The sequence below is a fragment of the Homalodisca vitripennis genome, chromosome 4 (genome assembly GCF_021130785.1).
Source record: "Homalodisca vitripennis isolate AUS2020 chromosome 4, UT_GWSS_2.1, whole genome shotgun sequence".
Taxonomy (NCBI): Eukaryota; Metazoa; Arthropoda; class Insecta; order Hemiptera; family Cicadellidae; genus Homalodisca; species Homalodisca vitripennis.
This window is the reverse complement of record NC_060210.1, coordinates 176120667-176145942: the sequence shown is the minus strand read 5'-3', so window position 1 is coordinate 176145942 and position 25276 is coordinate 176120667. Positions and strand designations below refer to the sequence as shown.

At 34.5% G+C, this 25276-nt stretch overlaps 1 protein-coding gene across 1 annotated transcript in view; it reads right to left on the bottom strand.

The window, feature by feature from the left end:
* LOC124361311 (neuralized-like protein 4) overlaps positions 1–25276 on the bottom strand; it is a 151121-nt gene that overhangs the window by 68883 nt on the left and 56962 nt on the right. The window contains exons 11-14 of the mRNA XM_046815357.1: positions 21689–22319; positions 18589–18834; positions 17467–17590; positions 12748–12959 (exon numbers count right to left, since the gene is read on the bottom strand). Of these exons, the coding sequence (XP_046671313.1) occupies positions 12748–12959; positions 17467–17590; positions 18589–18834; positions 21689–22319 (1213 nt within the window). The remainder of the gene's footprint in view (positions 1–12747; positions 12960–17466; positions 17591–18588; positions 18835–21688; positions 22320–25276) is intronic.

The following is a 25276-nucleotide window of genomic DNA, read 5'->3' as shown; positions in this document are numbered from 1 at the left end:
TGTGCGATTTGCTACATAATGAATATAACAAGGCATATTATTTTTACAAAACATCATCATAAACAGTCATCAAAGCAATGACAAAGACAAATTTCAATATAATTAGCATGCACATGGCTCATAATTTTCTTTAACTTACAAGTTTGTTGAAATCTGAAAGAGAACTTTGTTGACACAGGTTAGACAAGATGCAGGGTGACAGGATTCGTACGTTGGCTAAGGCTAACTCGTTTGAGTCCATGAAGTACACTTGCGTGATTATTAAATTATTTTCTTGTTTAAACACATTTATTATTATTATTTCGATCGATTTCTTCCACAGGAAAATTTTCACATAATCACAGGTTCACATTTTAATTAGTACATAAGAAAAGGCAATTTTATTGAAATTAAAATAACATATAAAACGTTAAATGTATAAAAATTATATACCACTTGTTATAAGAAAAGTTATTTGGTACCAGTTTATACAAAAAAAATTATATTTGTACACATAAAATAAAGAAATTGATAAAAATGTCTAGAACAAAAGTGAATTGCGATTTGCACTTTTTGCTAAGTTCCTGTATCTTATCGTCTAACTCAGCTGCCCTTTTCCTGGCGTCGGACAAAACCTGGAATTTTTTGCTTCCAATTCTTTTTTTTCTATTGCAGCTTGCTTTCCTCTCTTTCTCAGAATTAATTTTGTCTTTCATTTCTTCTCGTTGTTTTGCCAAGTGCTCCGAGTAGTGGGCATGGGAATTTTTGGCAGCATGAACTAATTCATTAGTGATTTCCATTGCCTCCAATCCTCCTGCTGCTGATACGCCGTCACAAACTTTCTCAACGCGACTAAACTCTCCTCCTTCAAGTTTTCAACTATACACTGTTTGTTGACAGATAAGCCTCTTTCAACAGAAGAATTTCCGTGAGAAAGTGTCAGAATGAGTTGAATGAAAAGCTTTAAATCTTTATATCAATTCTCACAATAAGAATAAGATTGGAGTGCCGAGCTGGGGAAACAAATCTTTCATGTTGAGACATGAAACCAGCTGTTGTCCGAGGATGGGGGAGTGGAGTACACGATATAACCCCTCCCCTTCCACTCTCATTGACAGTATACAACAAAGGTTATTTTTACCATAACATCGCTGCACCACATTACAATAAATGAACCTTGTACGATATATTTTTTCATCTGCATGAAATGATTAATTAGCGTTAACGTAGTCGTATGGAACCCGACAAAATTATACTTGGACGACTTCCTCGATTTGTAGTTTTGTAGTAATAAAGCTTAAACACTACAAAGTTACTTGACGTTTGTTGTTTCCTGGTTAGAAAAAATGCAATGGTTTTTTTTCTAACGTTTTTATAACATGACGTTTCATTTGTAATATTTTACTAATACATTATACAATTTAAACACACATTCACCATAAAAGATTTAAACCGTGTACACTCATAATATCCATGCAGCTTAGGAATCATAAAAAAATATTATTGATAAGGAAAACGCATATCACTACCGTTTAATATCTAAAGAGATGAAAAATAAAATTGTTTTCTCAAACGACCTTACTGGTAATTAAAACAGTTATATAGGCCTATAAAGTTATGGTCTCGCTGCGTTAATTGATATGTGTCGTGTAGGTTCTGCTCCGTCACATTATTATACTATTTTATTTACGCAAGACCCTAAATTAATTCAATTTATTGTCCACCATAAATTAAAATTTTTTATAATTATTACATTGTGTTAACAGTCATTACACACAACGATATAGATATCGTACTGAATAACATTTTTCTCATTAATATTTAAATAAAATAAGGGATTTAATAGAATGAAATTAAGTTAAAATGTAATTTTAAAATTCCTTACATTAGATTAAGGATTTGTATACTTTTTTTATTTTATGAAAACAATAATAGACTATATCTGATACAATAAAACTCCAATACGAAAAGTGTTTACATTAAACGACAATCTATCAAGTAATTAAATTGTGTTATTCATCTCGCGTTCAATCAGAGCCGCGTTTACAGCCGCGTAGCGTAGCCAAGGCCCGGAACCTGGCGACAGACAAAGACAGGCCTCACGTGATTTGAGCCGGGAAGCGTCATCTCCCACCGGCCCTTCCTTTTCCTCATTTGTTTATAAACCATATTATCAGTAAAATCGCTCAGAATAGCAGCACCTGTCAAACTTCGTGGTCTATCCCCTACATTGCGTGCTACTTTTTACTTTGCAATAGCGAAGGTCAACCTTCCCATATGATCGTCTGACGACGACCCGTGTTAATTTTATTTATTCAAAAGTTGTAGAGATTTTCACGGTATGTAAACAAAATTCACGGCTTATTTAAGGTTTTTTCACGGTGAACGAAATTCACGGCTTATTCCCGGTTTCACGGTCGGGTGGGGACCCTGTATTAATCCATTGGTGATTAATGATGTCCACAGATGAAGTCGTTCTCGAGATATCCAGTGGAGAGTTTAGCTACATGAATGCTCAACCAAATCCTATAAAGAGACACGTCCATCATCATACACAACGTTGCGTATGTAGATATGAAGTCACATGCAAAATTTAAAGTCAATAGCTCAATTTGTTCTTGAGATATCAAGCCGAAAACAGAAATGCAAGCAGATAAACATAGAGAGAAGAGAAATTTAGCCAGAGCTCTTACTGATAGCTGAACAAAATACACCAAATTTCAAGCTTATACCTCAATTCATGCTTAAAATATTACCCAGACTTATAGGCTTTGCTAACACTTAGCCTAATCTCTTGAAAGACAAACACCATCACCAAACTATCTTGTCCATATACAAAGAAACTGATACAATGGAGTATTGAAAGACCCTACAAAACATAACTTATTGTTTTACCAACCAATTGAACAAAATAATCTTATTATATATTTTACTACGAGGGTCGTCCACAAAGTAACCTCCTTTTTGAAATAAAAAATAAACTAGTTGAGATACAAAAATGTTATTATATAAATGTTAAAACTGCAGCTTTTCTCTACTTTTCTACATATTCACCATGAAATTTCAAGCACTTATCATATCTTTTAACAGTTTTTTAAATTCCGTCTTTAAAAAAATCTGCCGCCTGAGAACGTAGCCAACATGTTACAGCGTTTTGAAGCTCTTCATCACTCGCAAACCTCTGAGATGCAAGCCACCGCTTCATGTACGGGAAGAGATGGAAATCACTGGGAGCCAAATCCGGGCTGTAGGGGGGTGGTCAAAAACGTCCCATTTGAACTTTTTCAAAAGTTCTGTCGTTCTTTGAGCTGTATGAGGGCGGGCGTTGTCATGGACAAACACAACACCAGATGTCAGAAGACCACGATGCTTGTTTTGAATCGCTCGTCGTAGCCGTTTTAAGGTTTCACAGCAAGCTGCAGCTGTAATGGTCGTACCATGCTCCATAAATTCAACGAGCAAGATGCCCTTAGCATCTCAAAAAACTGTAGCCATCAATTTTCTCGCTGAAAAAGATTGCCGAGCTTTCTTCGGCTTGCTTGGCGAAGCAGTATGACCCCATTGCATTGACGGACTACACCTTCGCTCATAATGTTTGGGCCATACACCGCACTCAATTCACGATGAATTTCAGCTGCTGTGTAACTTTTCGACCACAGAAATCTTATTACACCACGTACTTCACACTTGGCGGGATTTTCTATCACAGCGCTCATGTTTTTACGTTGTACCAAAAGAACGCGCGATCGAACGATGCTCTCCCTTGCACAGCTAGAAGCGTACTGAACGGCTGCGCACACCGATGTGAGAATGGCGGCACTACCCCCACTACTTATCGCGCCACGCCGAAACGGCGGTTACTTTATGGACGACCCTCGTATGTTACATGTTAAAATGTCAAATTACTACTCTGTTTACAAATTTGGTTATTTAAAAGTGGTTACCAATTAGACCAATGTGAAAATGCTCACTAATGCCCACGTAGTGACTTGTACTATCACCGAACTTTATGTCTCCTATATAAAAATAAAGCTTAACACATCTTGCAGCACATATTTAACCCTTTGGGGAGAGTACTGACATTCTGGAATGTCACTTCACGATTTGTACAATAAGAGTAAGGATGTTGATTCCAAACACACCCAAATTAGTAAAAAAAACAATGTTTTTTTTATTTTTACATGAAAATTAGTAATTAGAGGATTAAAATTTGTTTTTTGTATAAAATTATTCAAAGGATAGATATACACTTAAATGAACACCACAGTCTTAATAATGGAAAGTTGTATCCTGCCTCTTCTTTTCTCTAGTTGAGGAATGGGAACAGATGTAGCATCTCGTCTGGGATTTTTGTGTCTCACCTTCAGGTGATAGCAGTGGTTGAGGAAAGTGTCTACCTGTGAGGCGGAGCGAGTGTTTGTTCCTGATAGCAGCCGGCAACAGCACAACTCTCGGTGTTGCGGGAACTAGCCCTGCCTTCTCTTGGAGTGTAATGTATCTCCATTTGTAAAATTAGGTTTAATTCGAAGGCAGAAAACTCAGTCTTTTTGTTTGTTTTGATAACAAACATGTACACAATCAAAACAACAATATCAATCAAGTGAAAAAATAATTTCCTGTACCAATTTTTGGTCTTTCTTGTAATGTCATTGAGAGAAACCAACATGTTGAAACAATTTATGGCCCCCATGTCCTTTGTATATTCTATGACAGAGTTTGGTTTGTCAACAGTCTTTCCTAGCTTGGTCACAGGAATCATCTGATGGTTGTGGATAGTACTCGTAGTAAGCATTGCAACATTACGGAGATCACACAGTTCACACAAAGCATGTGTTTTTTCTCTGTATCTTACAATATTCCTTATTCAATTTTTTTTAGGCAAGCATGGGAGACCTTTAAAGTTTTGTCTGACAGTTCCACAAGCTCCTGTTTCATTTTCAAGAAGTTACTTGATCAAAGTGGGACTGCTGTACTAGTTATCTATATACAACCCACATGGTTTTGTCCTAAATTGGATTGCATCAGTGTCCTGATAACCTTTGGTGGGACTCCAATATTTCCAATCTCAGTCAAATAGTCAGTACTCTTGCCACTATAAATAGTAAAATCAAGAACAATGCCAGAATCACTGTCACACAATATATACAGTTTTATTCCATATAACACGTTTGGACAAAATGTATACCAGATGACCTTTCTACAGCATAAGACTCTCATCAATGACCAGATTCTTATTAGGGGAGTGAAGTGAAGAAAATTTTGTGCGGTTCTGATAACCTTACAAATTTTGTACAACTTATTTCCCCCATCTTCAAGTGAGTTGTCATATACCTAGATTAGCAACAATGGGAATCTATCCTGACTAAACAACTGTGGGAATATAAGTATTCACTAATGGATCAGTACTTAACTAGAGTTTTAGTGCATTTTTCTTGCAATGAGGCACTAGAAGTAAGATTGCAAAAAAAAACAAAACAACTCATCAGAATTTATATTGCCCTAGCATCTAAGGTTTGAGAATACTTTTAGTCCTATTTTTTCATTCGTTGCTGGGCATACTTATTAGCCTCAGAAGCAATGTGTAAAACTAGATCATAATCAAAACATTCATGAAACAAATCTATTTCTTTTTCAATATTTTCTTCAAAGGCAACTTGAAGACCAAAGTTTGAATTACTAAATACGAAATCTTTTGGCACAAAACAGTCACCATGTTTCCATTTGCAAAATGGGCAAGTATCAGGGTCTCTTACTGTTAGTATAGGTTCTTGAATCTCCAATTCAGATACAGTATTGAAGTTGGGAGCAAGGACCATATCTTCAGCTTCAAAAGGAGAATATGTTACATTATCTTGTTCATCACCAAACACATTCTCATTGTCAGGATCTAAAACTTGTCATTATTGTCTGTGATTTGATCTCCTTCACTTCACTCATAAAGACCTCCTCTTATTTCATCACTACATAAGTTTTGTTCAGAATCTATTTCATATCACAACAGGTGAAATTAGTAATAAAACGATAAACTACACTAGATCGACAATAAGATAAAACAATACTGACACTAGATTGGCAACAAGACAAAACAATACTAAGTGACTGTTTACAGCAGAGTAGCAGAATGTAACTGAGGATTATGTGCCTGTATTCAGAGCAAATTTCTGTTGACAGTGATTGACGCAGAAAACAGTTGTGGGAAAAGGCTCGAGGCATGCACAGTATCTCTGACACAGTTGACAATATTTACAAGGGAAACAGCCCTCAGATGTTATAGATATGGAATGGCTGGCTGCCAGAAAGATTAGCATTAGTGCAACGTCATAACCAAATGACATTCAGAAATGTCACTACTATTTCCATGTGAATTTGCAAATTTAAGTTCTTGAATGTCAGTACTATTTTGTACCAAATACATAAGGTACTTGTGAAAGGGTTAATAGTGTTACAAACCTAAAATGTGTAATGGTTTTACTAACCCAAAATTGATGTCTGGATAGTGAAATATTCTATTGAAGATGTCAAAGCACCTTGTTGACTGAAACTGGTGACACTCATTTCCAGGGTTAAAATTATTACTGGTTCTCATCCAGTATGTACTCAATACTTGTCTGTTTGTCCAACCCTTATCCCCACAGGCACCCGCAATTCAGTTTATTTATGTAAAACGTATTTTACACTTCCCCCTTCACCAACAATATCTCACAAAATTCATCAAGTTCAATAAAAATGTGTGGTATAAAAATGACATTTACATAATGTACAAAAGATAACTAAGAGAGAAACATTAACAAAAAAACACATTACTTCCCCTTCCACTACCATTTTGTTCTTAGAATAGTTACTCTATGATGTACTCATGGTAATTCATTGTCAAAGCTCCTGAGTTTGTAAAGATCAGATTCGCCTGGGCAAAAAGCTACAAATGTAGACCATTTGTTTCCAATTACCTTACTGTATTTCAGTGTTTCCCAAACTTTTTGGACCCAAGGCTCCATTTAGGTGTGTACTACTTTCCGCAGCATCCCACCCCCTCAGCTCATTATCAATATGAGTCAATGAAAAAAAAAAAAATAAAGTATTGAGACTTTATAATTAAAATAATAATTAATTCACATCGGTAAAATATTTGCCTTTATGCCTATTGTAAATTAGCCGTCATAAAAATATCAAGTAAAAACCACAAAGCATTTAATATTTTAAATATTGTTGTAATATTCAACATATTCATCGTAGCCCGGGTACTAGTACGAGGCGAATTGCGTATCGCACTGGTTTATCGAGAAACAAAGTGTGGCGCATCTTGCGTAAAGAGAGACTTCATCCTTTTCACCTGCAAAAGGTACAACATTTGCTGCCGACAGATTACCCTTTACGGTTAAACTTTTCTCATTGGCTTCTAGACAATGCTGATAGGGTGAATTCAATTTTATTTTCTGATGAAGCAACTTTCACGAGAAACTTCAATTGTAGAAATAGTCATTTATGGAGCGAAGAAAATCCACATGGTACCGTAGAAACCTTTTTCCAACACAGATTTCACATTAATGTTTGGTGTGCCGTTATTGATGACAAAATTCTAGGACATTCGTTTTTGAAGGAAGCCTTACAGGAAATATGTATGAACAATTTCTGAAAAGTGATTTACCGGCTCTTTTGGAAGATATCCCTTTACAAAAAAGATTTTAAATGATTTTCCAACACGATGGTGCAACTCCTCATTTTTCTTTAGTAGCTAGAAATCATTTGAATGCTAATTTCTTGAACTGGATTGGGCGTGGTGGACCAATCAACTGGCCACCACGATCGCCTGACTTATCGCCTCTTGACTACTTCTTATGGGGACATATCAAAGCTATGGTGTATAAACGTAAAGTTGATACCAAGGAAGAATTACTCGTTAGAATTCGCAACGCATTTGACAGTATAAGAAACAATCCAGACATAATTCGCAGAGCCACCACAAATATTTTACGTCGACCAGAGTGCTGTGTGCATTGTGAAGGAGGGAATTTCGAACAGTTACTAAACTAAGGTTAGTTATTTTGTTAGTTTTTTTTTTTTTTTTTGCAATAGTGAGTGAAAATAAAATTTTATAAAAACATGTATGTTCAGCAAGAAAAAAAGTGTAACCGATTTAGTCTATTCTTCGTACGTTATTTATTTAATTAAAAATTGATTTTCTTAAAGTTTACGTATAATCTTTATTGGCTTATTTTACATCATTATCTTAAGAAATTAATTCTTTACAAGTTTTGTTAAAGAATTTTACGTGTTTGTTACACATTTAAGAAAGTTAATCTACTTGAAACCTAAATGAAACTTGTTTTTTGACACCGAATTTTGTGTATTTCTTCAGATATTTTAAAAATTACTGCAGCTAGAGGTCTGGTACCAATTTTATTCAATTTTTCAGTTCAATTTGCATAATATACATTAAATTTTACGTCTTGGGTAACGCCCAAAATAATTTAATAGGGCTCCCTTTTAACGGTGGCACTGAAAATTTTTTTATTTCATAGCCACTTGTGTTACGGCATTCGACTGTGGGGTAATTCCAGTACAGCAAAAAAACGTTTTTGTCTGGCAGAAAAAAGCAATTAGAATATTAGCTGGATTATCATATCAAGAGTCTTGCAGACAACATTTTTCTAGGCTTAAAATTATGACCTTGGCATGTACTTATATTTTCTATAACCTAATTAATATATGTAAAAGAAAATGAAGATAGATTTGAAACACAATGTACACTCCATGAGTATGATACCAGATCAAAAGATAATCTGAGAACTCCTAATATAAGGCTAGATAAATATTATAAAAGCCATAAATACCAGCAGTTAAAACTATTTAATAAGCTTCCTCTTTTTGTTAGAGCTTTACCTTTCAAACAATTTAAATCAAACATGTCAGAGTGGCTTAAGCTTAAGGAATTTTACAGTGTTGAGGAGTATATGAAATGTGATATGTTGTAAATAACAAATATATATATATATATATATATATAAAAGGGTACTCCATAATTTATTATATTTATTTTAAATTTTAGATTTTAACTCCATGTCTCTGTGTGTTTTTGTGTTTTTTATGTTTTATTTATTTGAGTAGATTTAAGTATTTATTATATATTTATTATAATAGATATGACTGGAAACTAGTATATATTTATACTATATCACTAGAATTAAGCTGAAAAATAATGTTTTTTTTGACGAAGCCTATTGTAATCTTTGGGATACTTAATGGCCAATAAAACTTCTGATTTCTGACTTCTGATTTCTGAAATCTGGGCGAAATCTTTCACCCTGTACAGCTCGCTAACTAAGCGTTTCTGGACCTATGTGTATATGAACTTTTTTCATTATTTTCACCGTAAGAACAGTCCTGACAGTTTCTCCGTTTCTTCATGGGACACCCTGTATAAGAACAAGTGACCTTTACCTAGAAAATTGCTGAGCTCACGCTGAAGCAATGATTGGGAGGAAAGAATGGTACATTTTCTAGTTCGCCACAGTAAACATGTTAATGCAAAAGTTTAAGCCTAAAGGTATGTTTGTTCTTGAGATATTGTGCGAACAGACAGAAATCTGTCTGTTTTTAACTGACAATGTAAAAACTATTATGTATGCAGATGATACAACCCTTCTTATAAAAAATGACTCCACACTGGGCCTGCATGCAGACATTGTCACATCAACAAACAAAACTCTGCAGTACTGCCTGAAAAATGACCTGGCAATTAACCCAACAAAGACCACCCAAATTAATTTTAGCAGAAGACAAGATCAAGTGCCTAACGTCCAAAACATCACAATAGAAAAACAATCAAAACTATTAGGCATAGTGATTGATGGTGATCTTACCTGGACTGATCATATTAACAGTTTGACCAAAAATCTTGGATCTGGAATCTACGCAGTAAGAAGAATTAAGTGGATAGGAGGACTGCAAGCGGCAAAGACAACTTACCATGCTGTTTTTGAATCCCATATAAGGTATGGTATATCAGTATGGGGAGGAACATCTGCCCATAATCTTAGCAAGATCTTACTCCTCCAAAAAAAGGCAATAAGGACACTGGCAGATCTGGGACCACTTGAAAGCTGCAGAGAAGCTTTTAAGACTTTAAAACTCATGACTGTCATAGCACTGTACATCTACTCTGTAGTTGTCCAGACAGTTGAAATGGAGTTACCAAGAGCTAAGGATACTCACTCCCACAACACCCGGAGAGCAACTGACTACCTCCTTCCTGGACACCATACTACACGGTACAGCAGGAAACCATCCTACATGGGAAGAAAAATCTTCAACACCCTACCTCTCAACCTGAAAAATCTTGGAGGGAATGAGATGAAGAAAAGCCTTCAAGACTGGCTCATGGAAAGACCCTTTTACACCATGACAGAATTTTTTGACTCTGTAAACAGTACATTGTAAAGCAAGAGACCTGGATTTTAATTCATTGTAAATTTTGACGCCATTACACTTCTTTATGCTGATGTAAATAAAGAATTTTTGACTATTGACTATTGAAATCAAATCTATCCAGCCTCTTGATTGATTAAAAGGTCAATTGATTCAAAAATGCTTAATCAACAAAAATCCTATGTTAAATGGTCTGCATGGTAACAAAATCTAACACGGTGTATTGAGGTTACATGTAATTCAGGCTGACTGTCTTGGAATCTTAGTAAGGTTAAACACCTAATTGTCTGGTTTCCACCGTACAGAGGCTTTTTTATAACTTTTATGACCTCCATCTGCTCATTAAAGTGGATGGAAGTGAGAGGAACTGTACCTTCATTGGTAGAAGTCACTACCAATCTATCACAGCAGTCACCAAATAGCTTCTTTATCACAGGCTGTCAACCTGATGCTGTCTTCAGGTTATGGATGAATACTCCAGTTGTGGAATAATACAAGTAACCTCAGAGCATAGGCCTCTTTGTAAGTTTTTCATCACAAATACTGGTGGAAAGCACTAGGTTACAACTAGGGTCTCCTAGGACTACAAGAATATAATGAGGTAAAAAAGGAATTATCGTAGCAGTTAGAAGAAGAAAAATGTCTACACTGTGCGTACTAAGCCCTTTTCCTTATTTTTACCGTATTATTATTTGTTTCAACTTATATTCCTTGCAATGTGTAACTAAGAGTAAAATAGGATACTATGGCTACATTTTTTTTAAATGTAGTGTAAGCACACCGGACTAAAGTGTTTTTTTTTTTTTTTTGCAATGATGAGAATGTTGACGTTGGCATTCTGTTGTATGAAATCATACACCATTAAAGCTACCACCGGAAAGAAAATACTGGGGTCATTCCATAAACCAGAAGAGAAACACTTCTGGTTTTCCTATGGCACTCGGAAATTATTGAATCAAGTTTCATAACTACTGCAGAATGAGCACAAAAACCACTTGTTGGAACTATAAGTGAACAAATTAGAAAAGGGAATACAAACTACACAGACCATCGCAGCAGCAGAAAGCCTTCTGATAACAGTCTGGCTATGCAAGAGCAACTGTTCAAGGCAATATGTCTTGAGACGTAATTCAGATGGCTGACACCTTTTGATACAAGCCTTACTTGAAACGCAATGAAGCGATGTGGATCATAGTTTCAGCCAGTGTGTGGCACTCTGCTGAAGCACTGAGCAGCACTACAAGTCAAAATGTTTTGATCTGTATGCGACCAGCCTAGTTTGACATTCACCATCATCAAACTCAAAATTTCCTTTATAGAAATGAAACTTCATGCAAATTTCAAATATATAGATCACATTGTTTACGAGATATCATACAGTCAGACAGAAATTATATTTTTCCATCCCCTCGAGTAAAAAATGTAATTCGCTAACGCTCAGCGAATTACATAGTGTCATAATCCTCTTCTTGGCTCTTAAGTACTAAGACTGATTTATTTTGTGTATTAAGTTTACAATTGTTTTCAGACTCTGTGTATCATTCTATGATAAATAATTTAAATCGAGAATACATAAAGTTGGACCACCATGATTCCTAAATAACATGGTATAATTTATTTATTTTTAGATTTGAATGAATAAATTTAGCGTAAAACAAAATCTCCGCAACTATGACTACATTGCCATACACTTACCCAAACACTTGTAATCCTGGATTATATTTAACAACTTTGATTACCTGTAAGATAAAATTGAAAACTAAAAAAATTACTTAAAATAAAGATAAATAATACATACAATTTTTAGCTATATTTGTTATAAAAACATGCATTAGGTACAAAAAATATTTATCTCCTGATCCCCTTCTATAGTTATGTTACTACAATCATTTATAGTTACATTACTGTAACCTAATAATACATCATTTCATACAACTAAATTTAATTTAAAATTATAATTTCAAAAACATTTGGACTGAAATAAAATAAGAATAAGGAAAAACCTTAAATAATAATTAACAATAGATTACAGACATACCAACCCAGAAATAAAGTTCTACAACAAATTCTGAGCCATGTTTAAAAAAATGGAATACATAATATAAAAAAATTAAAATTTTATACATTACACAAACATATTAATACTATATAAAATCTAAAGAGAAAAAAAACTGGTAAAAAATCTTGAGGACTGTAGTTATAAATAAAGAAAATCACAGATAACAATAAATAAATTTGATACAAACTTACATAACAATAAATTGGTCCATATTGCAATATAAAAATTTATGCACTTGACGACTTTAGTTAAGCTTTTGCTTTACATTAAAAAAATATACAATTAAGCTTGCTCAAGCTTTAATAAGAGAGCAGTAAGGACGGTAGAATTTCTTTCTTTGGTGACCCATTCTGTGGAGTTGTGGTCAAGAGGAGGGTCAACTGGTTTGCTGACTCGGGACACAGAGGGTGGCCCTACCTTGTATGATCCTGGTCTCACAAGCACTTGGAACGCTGCATAAGCAACCATCCGTTTCTTAGTTTTTGGGTCAATGTACCTGTAATATAAAAATTGAGGCATTAAATTACTGAAAATTAACCTGTTCAATTAAAAAAATTGTAACTTATAATACATGACATCACAATTTAGATCAATCTTCCTCATAATTATGAGATTGCATGAACTGCTGATAGCAAGAAAAAAGAACCAATGATGAGCTATTTTAAGCTTACATTGATGTAAACAATAGTAATATAATACTAAAGAATGTAATTTGGAACATTACATAGATGAGCAGCAGCAAGTAGGAGAAATTACACAATGTGAATTTCCAACAACCCAGTTAACAAATTTTAAAATTTTGAGATCTACAAGGAAATCTGTGGCAGTTTTAATAGTAAAAACCATACAAAATTAACATGATCTTATAGGAACTTGCTTTTGCTGATGTTAGACCCCAAACCAGAGGTCCTCAACCTGGGTGTCCAGATCCACAGGGGAGTTGAGGAAAGGCCATATCAGGGGTCACAGAAATTAAAACTACTACTACTTTTTTCCATAACAATCAGGCACTAGTTTTGAAAGAAAATATGTACATAAGTATGAAGGTTTCTTGGTTACGAGGGGAATGGGAGATACGAGGAGATACCCAAATGAAACCATAATTATTTTTTTAAAACTACATATTTTCAAATTTTTTACAAAATACCTTATCCCATTCAAAATACTGTCAATTACAACTAATACATTAAATTTGTCCCGTTGGTGTTTTCACTGTTTGATATAACATTTTGTTGTGCTCATCTTTAGAAATGGCTGACAGCTCCTCCCTCGTTTTTTTCTTGACCTCTTCGATGTTGTCAAATTGGTGTCCTTTCATGCCCCTTTTTGAGGCGTGGAAATAAGAAAAAGTTGCACAATGCCAGGTCAGGCGAGAAAGTTGCGTGTTTAACAGAGATGGCTCAGTGTGCAGGTGTGTTGTCATGGTGGAAGAACCAGTATCCTGTCTGCCACAAATCAGGTCTTTTTTTATGAACACTGCTGCACAATCTTCTTAAAACTTGCAAATAAAAGTTTGATTGACAGTCTGACCGGGGGGAACAAACTCTGAATGAACTATGCTCTTGGCATAAAAAAAGAAAAATCAGCATTGTTTAGAAGTTTGATTTGACAACATTTTTATGGGTGGGGTGACAATGACGTCTTCCATGGGCTTGACTGTAGCTTAGTTTCTGGGTTGTAACCATAGAACCATGAACCATAGCTGTTGTTTTAAAACATGACATGTTCCAACTCGATGTTTCTTTTGATTCGTTTTAATTTTAATTTTCTTAGTGACACTACCCGTGAAAACCATATCAATAGCAGCAGAAAGTATCAATTCTTGTATGAAGTTTGGCACTCTGGGCAATATTTAATGCCACATCATACGAGGCTTGAAGAGCATTTTAGTTAGTATTACTCACTTTAGTAATATTTTCTATTTTATTCTTCAGAGCCTGACATTTTTGTTCCAAAAAGCTCACCAGTTTATCCTTGAGTCCATGATGTTTGGTTTCCAGATGATGTAACATTCATTGATTCAGTGGACAGTAATTCACCAGACACGACATACTCTTATTTCCAAGGGACATAAACCCTAAACTTTAAATAAGATTCGTATTTTCTGCTTTTTTGTTTTTTAGTTTGATCTACCTCGATACTAATTGAAACTAATGGATCGAGCAGACAGAAGACCAAGTCATCGACACCCTCAGTTAGTTCATAAGATCTCCGACAGGTAGCAGTATGAGCTGATCGCACTTGTTTGCAGGCTTTATAACGCAATAAAAAACATATTTCATTTCATTTTCATATTTCGTATTATCAGTTTTACTGTCGTACTTTTACTAGAGGAGGAATAAATTTAGTTTTTATCCAATATTTAACATGGGAATACCATAATATTAAACCACAGCATTTTTCAGGATACGAGCCCTATTTATTTAGTGATGTTAAACATCTAGTCACTCCCCTCAACACCTAATTGAAATTTATGGTCAGGGATCATCAAAATCTCAGACACAAAAGGGGTCAAGAGTTTAACCCTTTCAGGGCCAGGGGCAAATATAAGATGTTGCAAAATTTTTTCACATCTCATACCCCTTTGTGACTAGTCAAAAGTGCCAAGACTAGTCAAAAATAATTGGTGATTTTGCAGTCTCTTAGATTAAAATTTATGTTTTCATAAAAATTAGAGAATGACCTAAAAGTTGCACCAAATTACTCATATAGATATATACTATCAACAAAAAAATATATAGATGTAGTTTTAAGTAATTTAAAATTTTAAAAAATGTTTTAATAGATTACATAAGAAAATTTTTTATTTTTTTTGCAAATAACTAAAAAATGAAAAATAATTTTACTGTGGGAAACTACTTTATTTTATTATACATTTAGAAAGGAACAACCATACAACATTTTGTGTTATTTCTCTCATAAATAAATTTTTTTATGACACATTTTGTATAAATATGCATAGTTGTACTTCACAACATTTTATAAGTGTTAAAGCAACTGACTCTTACATTGCAAGAAACTTAAAATAAATATTCACATTATGGATGTACCGGTAAACAGATAATTGTAGGATCCATAATCAGTTTCAATACAGTTAAAAAACAGTATTTACCAAGAAATATTTACACAATTTTATTTGAAATTTATTTACACTTTTTCTATTTACAAATGTGCTATTTATGATTTCACTTCTGTGAGATCGCAAATTGTCAGTCACTGTAACTATTACACACAATGGCTAAGCGCATAACAACTAACACTACTAATATTTACAATCACAAAATAAAATAATGAAGAAGAATCCAGCATACAATAATAACATTACACTAAAGCATAAAGAATTAACAAGGAAAGATCGAGTCAGCTGATAATGTCAGGCAGGTGACAATTACAAAATAAAAATGCATAGACCTCCAAAATAAAAATAATATTCATATTAACTATCTACAAATATACTAGGGAATAAAAAAACAAAACTTTAATCATTTGACATCGTATTTATTTAAGAAAACGACGAATATCAAGGAGGCAATATATTGCCACCTGGCGCTTTTCGCATATGTTACCGACGGCAATATTTTGCCGCCTGGCACTTTTCAGACACGATCTATGGCGGCAATATATTGCCGCTTGGCCCGGAAAGGGTTAATAAGGTTGAGAACCCCTGCCCTAGATCCTAAAAAGTAAAAGGTAAACAGGACACAAATACATTATAAATAAAGGAGAGGAAGAAGTGCTATGAGGTTAAGGTTATATAAGACAAATTCTAAAGGTGGGCACTACTGAAATAATAGGAAATAAAAGTAGGTGTACACATCTTTAGCTGCTCCAACCAGCTGAGAAAGGTATTAATTGACCTTGAACCAACAGAACACACGTGATCTATCTTATTAAACCTTACCAGCATCATGGAATAATTGGGAACATATCTGATGTAATTTACTTGTACTCTATTTCATCAATCACATTGTATTAGGAAATCTACCTGCTTTGCCCCAACCTTATGATATCAGCCTCAAAATAGTGTTGTTAATACACTGAGGCTTCACTAGCAATTCTGCAACATCAGCCTCATAGTGTGATAAGAAATGCCATATTTTTAATACTTTGGTGATGATACAGCTATTCTGTATCAACATCCTCAAATCAGAATAGGGAGTAAACATCATCTTCACCAGCAACCCTACTTCCTAATCTATATCTCACCAATATTAGAAATTACATCTAAACTCTAGATGGCAGTACAAAGAGGATGCTATTAGATAAAGAGGTGATATTCTGTGCATTTTTGAATGTTGAAGGATTTTTCAACAACAACTTTAGAGACTCAATAGACAGAGCTGCACAAAAAAAAAATCATCAACCTGATAACACCCCAATGGAAAACATCTTTGCTATCTTACCACCTTGTGACACACAGGCTTGGAAGTTACGGTTATACCTCTTCTATGTCAAAGTCAAAATCTTTTATTGTCATCCGACTATATACATGGCATTGACAAAGGTCCATTCAGTATTATTTACCTATAAAAATAGCTGACATAAGAATTAGATTATAAAGCACCTGCTTACAGTGTAAACGGTATTAATATCAAATATGATAATTATGTATTAGATAGGTTATTATAGTATAATTATTTTACAACGTATATGGACTTGATGTGAGAAGGAGGCACTTCTGTCCCCATCAAAACTATCAGTGCACATTTACGAGATGGAAATCACTAAAACTCACTTTACCTTTAGGATTACAGTTGCCTCTTCTAGAAATGTTAATCATCTAATTGTGGTTATGGATAAGAAGCTAACCTATCGCCATCTTAAACCTATAACATGTGGTTGATGTTTTAAAAATGAGCCAACAACTTTTATTTTATTTTATATTTTATTTTCTCAACTTTTTAAATCTCTAGAAAACCATATTCAATGGACAGCTACAACTGAGGACTACTACTAATTAGTAAAAATAAACTTGTAGTGTTTATACCAGAATACAAACTTACTCGTGCTTAGGTGAGAATGCTGCACAAGCTGCATACTTGATGGTGGGACTAAGAACAAGCTGTCTAGTATCAGAATGGTCGTGTTTGGACTTTTGGCTTCTTTCTTGATTCAGATTCAGTTGTTCTAGAAATAATCATAGTGGTCAGTTTTATAACTATTCATTTCATAAGTCTTTATTCATAAACTGTGAATATTATATAAAAAAATAGTCACATATAGTCTTTTTTTACCAATAACACATACATACAAACACTTGGATTACATTTAATATTATAATAAATCCAGCAAGAACATTTTAATGGTAAAAGGCAACATATTGCCAAATTAAGGAAAACATGAGTATTATTATCATGCCTACCTATGATAATATGAGAAATACTCCTCTAAACGAGGTCCAAAGTGTACTCAAACTCCTTTTAATGGCCACATTTCACTTACCGACACAACCAAATGATACAAATGGTGGCCAATACACAACCAACCATCTTAGATCAGATATAAGGATGGAGGAAGATCCTCATACACACCAACACGAACATACAATATTAAAAAACTTCACAGCCTCTCTACAATCCAAAAATCAATGTGATTTCTCGCTCTTACCAGGAAAATTAAAAATTCCTCTGAAAAGAAAAACATTTGAGAGCACAGAACAAATCCGGACAAATTTTATTAGGGATCTGTTAGCCATTCCAAAGCAAAAGTTAAAGGAATGTTTCTGGAAATGGGAGGAGTGTTGGATAAAAGTACTGGGTTGTGCAGAGAGGCACTGCAAAGTGAACTGGATAGCAGTTGTCATCAAGTGACTTATTTTAGCCAAAAATCAAGGTTGGATATTCTTCGGAATAATCTCATAGAGTACAAAATGTTTAATTAATATTTATTAAATAAAAATATTAATGTATTATATTGATAAGACTGTTTGAATGATCAACTAATAGTAAAAATACTAATTTTAATTAATTAATTAATTCTTAACTATCAAATAAAATAATTAAAAATCAATGAAATATATTATATTAAAGGCTGCATGTGAAAGAAACATTTGCACAATACAAACAAATTTCCTTTACAGGCTTTTTTATTATAATTTGTTAAAGGAATTGTTTTATTAAACTGACCTGGAGTCAATAGCTCCCCTAAATCGAGAATCCTTCGTACAGCTCCAAGTGATGTCCCTGTGAACGCGACATGCCAATGGTCCACCTCTGCTATAGAGGTCCGCTGTCTCCGCCGCAGGGGAAGCCGTGACCACTGGGCAGGCACTGAGTATAGCGCGGGTGGGTCCCCCTTGCTCTGGTGACTACTGTGTGAGTGGCATGAGTCACAGTAGCAACAAGCAGCTGATTCTCTACTAAAGAACCCAACTGCAAGATGAAAACAATTCTAGTACATTTAAATAACCTTCACTTATTACAAATGTACATCATTCAATTTTAAATTGTGTTTATGGCTTATGTTCCAAAAACCTGAAAATTATTAAATAGTCTATTTCTAATATGTGGAGTCTGCCAGATAGCCAATTTTATGTAGATTTGCAATATACCCATTTCTGTGTGGAACCTCCATTGGATGCCTCACCAGATGGTAGATAGGTGAACACCCTTTTGGCTATGGTGGGTGGGATAAGCCAGGCAAACCATATATCTTTACCTTGGTAAGCTCATAAATTTGACCGCTGTAGATTGTGCAGCTGGCCAAATCTGTTACACTGAGTTTTTTCTTAGATGAACTTGCTCAGAAAGCACAGCACGCACGCGATAGTTTTATTCAGCTGGCCAAATATGTTGTATACACTGAGTTTTTCTTAGCTGAACTTGCTCAGAAAGCACAGCACTGCGATAGTTTTATTCACCTTTTGGTAACCAAATATGTTGTATATAAATATTTTATTGTTTTTATTAATTATTTTCTAGTGTATTTATATTTCACCCCTAAAAATTCTTTGAAAGTGTATTGGCTTATTTTGATCAGGATATTCCACAGTTGTCATGGTATTCTTTAAAACATGGAACAACAGATAAAGCGACATAGCAGCTCTCACACATGTAGCGGGATTAACGTCTAGTTTTTTCCACCAACCCTTCTCGACCTACTAGAACCCCCCCCCCCCCAAGATCTAGCTCTGACTTTTGACCACATGGGACACACATCGTGCAGCTGATTGGCACAGCAAGACAGCTAACGTGACTTCACCCGAGCGCTGATAGCGGGGTGCAAGAATAGTCTACAGTAGTGATGATGGCAAGTGCTCTGCTTGCAAGTATACTTGTCTACAGGTCAAAAGGTTAACAAGGACTTATCACAAATGAAGAAAATTCTGTCATGACTCAGAGATTCTTCCAGAAACCTTAAGTATAGAAAAATCAACCGAGGGGTTAGTCAAAATTGGACAGTAAGATTGAACAGAGGTCTCAAGAGAAACAGAAATTGAAAATTCACCTCCTGTTAGAAAATGCTTTTCTGCAGTGACAAGGAAGGAGAATTTAAATGCCCCAACCATTTAGCAAACATGCATAACAGAAGCTTGGGTCTAATTCAAATGAATAAACAAGTTTTTAACCAGAAACAGAATGAAGTAGGCTATTAAGTCCTTTAGACCATTTTAGACTCCACGAGCAGACATGACTTTCCCTGCTCTAGTAGAAAGAGAGTCATATGTAGAGTTTACTCATAAAATTTTGGCTTATAGAGAAAGCTTCTATTTAGGGTCTGTAAGACATATGCTGTAGTCTTAGCAATTTTCCTTAGTTAAACGAGAAACAGGATAGCTCTCAGCCCAAATCCAATGGTCTAATAAGTCTTAGCTTTTGACAGTGTCAAGCATTTAATACTAATTAAGAAATTAAGATCCTTAGGAGTTAAAAAGAATTCATTAAGATAGTTTGTGTCATATTTAGATAACAGATCTCAGTATGTAGATATCTCACATGTATTTAATTAGAGTTTCAAAAATAATTCCTCACGTAAAATCCAGTCGACTTTGAGTCCCTCAGAGATAAATTTTAAATCATTGTGTTATTCTTAAGTTACTTAAAAAACTTATATTTTCATTATAAAAAATACTCCAGCACAACCTCTGCCTTTATTTAAATGATTCAAATTTTTAAATATATGGGAAGTCTGAAATAGTGGAGATTGCTTCAGCTGAATGAGTACATATTTAAAATTATTTAGGTAACCATCATCTCAATCTAAGTATAAAAAACTAATTTCAAAACATGTCAAAATCAATATCTAGATGAAACATATTTGCCATTTAACTATCAATTCATTAAAATTTAAATAAATAAAAACTATTGTGGTTCAATAATAACATTTGAGCTGGGATCAACATTTAAGTAAAATATCAAAGACTAAATCAGAGATATGAGCCTTGTCAAAATTATCAATATTGCGTGATATTTCAACTCTTAAAATAATTTATTTTGCATACATTCATTCTCAAATTGCACATGGTATATGTATTTATGGATCAGCTAAAAAATAAATTTAAGATGAATCCTTAGAAGAAATCAATATGAGTAATGCTAAAATTAACTGTTTATGGGCAGTATAAAAGCCCAAATAAAGAAATTCTACAGGTAAAAATACCTACGCATTGGCAAAAATTTCTTAGATATGCACCAAATTCTATAAAAAATGAATAAATTTTGGGAGCAGGTTAAATAAATTTTAATCAACAAGTCAATTTACTCCTTAGATGAGTTTTGTAACTAACATTTATAATATCTAAAATTATTTAGATTTTAATTACTATTTTCAAGTAATGACAATAATAAATGTTGATATACTGTATGTAAGGTTCAGTGACACTATTCAATATACCAAGAACATATAGATAATGAATAAAGTTATTTTGAAGTTGAAGTAAACTTGAACAAACAAAAAGTTTTGCACTGTTATTTCAACATCCAAAAATTAAAAATTTTTATTCATAAATAATCACTGTTGTGTTAATTGAACATACAATTTGAATTTTGTAATAAATTCACTACACCCACTATAAAAATAAAATTGATGGAAATGTTACATATATGCATAGAATTATTAAAACTAACTAATTATTAGCAAAAAACAAAAACACTAAATATAAGTCTTATAGAATTTTATTACTGTGTAAAATTCTTTTGAGAAACATGTATGAATTTAAAATTAACATTAAACATTTACAACATAGATTAATTGAGTATATATTAAAGTAATACTGCAAAATCTTACCTGGTAATCCTAAAGTATCCTTAAGTCTAAGGCAAGCATTAAAGTAATCACAGTCTATGTTTGGTTTGAGCGGAGGCGAGATAGTGGCAGCAGGTGAGATGAGAGGAGTCAGGTTAGAGGCCAAACTGTTGAAGCTATTTTCTAGTGAGCGTAGGACTAGAGGTTTACTCGTCATAGGAGACTTGACGAATGATGTGTTGGCGAGATCACAGCTTGTCTTGTGGTCACAGTTGGTCTGGGCAATGTGCCTGGAGATCTCGGAATGTTGCTGCTGTTCTAACTGTTGCAGAGTTAAGTTTTCGTTAGAAGCAATGGATTTTGGGTCTAATTCTATGTCTGATATGGGTGATATTTCACTAGGTGTTGTGTGTCCCATACTACTTGACTGAATGTTTTCGTTAGTCTTGTCTATTTTAGATCTTAAAGGTTCTTCCATTACTAACACTAGACATTCTTTTTCTTTTTCATGACTTTCAAGATCTGCCTTTTCATGGGCAGTAAAGTCTACAGGTTCAACACACTCTTCAATATTATCTTCTTCGATGGAGTTCTCTTGCTGTATAGAGGCATGGAGCTCCTCATGCAGGCTGAGGGCTGAAGCATTATCTTCATATGGGTTCACAACAGTTACCTATAAAAGAAATTTCCAATTATTACAAAAACATGAGAAGTTCGTGTACTAGTAGTGTAATAAAGTTATTATATAACTGAACTCAACTATGATTTTTCAATTAGCTTTAATTTAACTTATTTGACTGATTTTTTCATAACTAAAAGGCCATCTCATTTTTACAATACACTGTCCATTCACAAAGATTACACATCTGTACAGGGAACAAAAACAGAGTAAGCAGTGAATCAGTACAGCAGGGTGTAGGATGGTACTAAATAAAAAGTGCCCCAGTCCATGCAAAATTTAAGTCTGGGCTAACACGGTCCCAAAATCTGACAACTTAAGACTGTCTTATCAGAGATGTTGATCTTGCTGGCAGAAAGGATGAAATTTAGCCATTATACGAGGCATGTTTTTTTAAGTAAGTACCGTTTTGATATATAAAAAAATCAACAAGTACATTCTTCAAACAAAACTTTATTTACCTGAAAGAGCATTCTTTCCTCTACTTCTCTACATAATTTCCATTATTATTAAGGCACTTGTCGTATCTTGGGATCAGCTTTTGTATGCCGTTGTCAAAGAAGCTTGCCACCAGACTGGACAACCACTGTTGCACAGACGTTTTTACTTCTTCATCATTGGAATGATGCTACCCCGCCAAATGCGTCTTCAAGTGTAGAAAACAAATGGTAGTCGCTAGGCGCTAGATCGGGACTGTATGGAGGATGGTCCAATTGTTCCCAGCCAAATGAAGTGATGAGCTCTTGCATTTGATTTGCTGAATGAGTACGAGCATTATCGTGGAGCCAAACGACGCCTTTCGTTTTGAATTGCGTGGCGCAGTTTTTTTAATGTTTCGTAGTACACGGCTGCATTAATCGTTTCACCGCGAGGCAGAAAATTGACCAACACACACACCCTGTAAGTCCCAAAAGACAGTGCACATGATTTTCTGGGCAGAAATTGTTTGCTTGAATTTGACTTTCCTAGGGGGTGTTGAATGCCACCATTCCATTGACTGTTGTTTTGACTCTGTTGTAACATAGGCTACCCACGTTTCATCACCTGTAACGATATGGCTTAAAAAATTATCTCCCTTGTTACTGTAACACTCGAGAATGCTCAATGCACAGCCCAATCTTTTGGTTTTGTGCTCATCATTCAACATTTTCGGTACCCACCGTGAACACAGTTTCCGATAATTTAAACGTTCGGACACAATTTCGTAGAGAACACTTTTTGATACAGCAGGAAATTTTGTAGCTAAGGATGAAATTGTGAACCGTCCGTTCTCTTTCACTTTACAGTCCACTTTTTGAATGAGATCATCAGTAATGACTGAAGGTCGCCCACTTCGTTCCTCATCATGAACGTTTGTGCGGCCATCTTTGAAGGCCCGAACCCATTTCCGCACCATTCCTTCACTCATAATGTTTTCACCATAAACTTCACTGATTTGACGATGAATGTCAATTTCTTTAAAGCCTTTAGCACAGAGAAAACGAATCAGAGCATGCACTTCAGTCGGCGGGATTCTCGATAGTCGGCGGCATTTTAAAATCACGTAAACAAACAAAGACTCGATCAAACAGCGTCGTAATGGCGTCTGTTGCTTCCCAACTGATATAGCTACACTACACGCATGCGCTAAACGGCAACTGCAGCGCTGCGGTGGCGTAATTTAAAAACGGTACTTACTTTAAAAACATGCTTCATATATTCCATGAATATGTTTATACTGATTCTTATTTAAGCACCCAAAATACCATTGTTATCTGTTAGTTTCACTGTTATCTAATCACAGAAACTAACTGATTTAGTTAAATGATTACACATCATCAAATAAGCGTATTGATTACAATTTATCTACTTCCTTCCAATTTATTGAAATACTACTTCCTTTTTAGATTTGTATTTAATTAGGCATTTCATTAAGTTTATTTTTTCTGTGTGCTACTTAATTTTGGATCTGTCAAACAACTAATGACTAGTCACTTAAAAATCTTTCTCCAATGTTAAGAGACTAGTCAGTCATTTTTGCAGTAATCTTTTTAATAACACTTTTGCTATCGAAAATAAAAATTATTTACAACAAATTGTTTATCAGATTAATTGGGATGTTTCACAGTTTAATTTGATATATTGTTTATTGAATAATAATGCATATTAACTAAGCACAAAAATTATAAAGTTGCAAAATGTTAGTTTGCCGTTTCTGCTATTTATTGTGTACTAGTCTTATGTTCTCTTATATTAGGGTAGTTGCCTTTCCATCAATAATTCAGAAATGTGATTTTATGTGTTATGGTGACATGGAACGTGTTTTGAAGGATTTATTCCTAAATCATCTGACTATACATAGTGATGGATGGTTTTGCCAATGATTATAACATATAAATAAATAATGTTTTTTTATGAGCATTATCAACTTCATATTACATACTTGTATTTATTTGTCCACCCGCAATAATAACAAATAATACAAAGAATCACATTACCTGCTCACAGCTCACTTAGACATCAATGATGATCCGACAAGGAGGTAGTTAGTGGCTCCCACTCCCTGATCTACTCTGTCCCCGTACAGATGCTACTGACTAGCCTGGTCCATCAGCAATACTAACAAATAATACATTTCCAAGTTTCACATTACCTGCTCACAGCTCCCTTAGACATCAATGATGATCCGACAAGAAGGGGTTAGTTAGTGGCTCCCACTCCCTGATCTACTCTGTCCCCGTACAGATGCTATTGACTAGCCTGGTCCATCAGCAATACTAACAAATAATACGTTTCCAAGTTTCACATTACCTGCTCACAGCTCCCTTAGACATCAATGATGATCCGACAAGGAGGTAGTTAGTGGCTCCCACTCCCTGATCTACCCTGTCCCCGTACAGATGCTATTGACTAGCCTGTTCCATCAGCAATATTAACAAATAATACGTTTCCAAGTTTCACATTACCTGCTC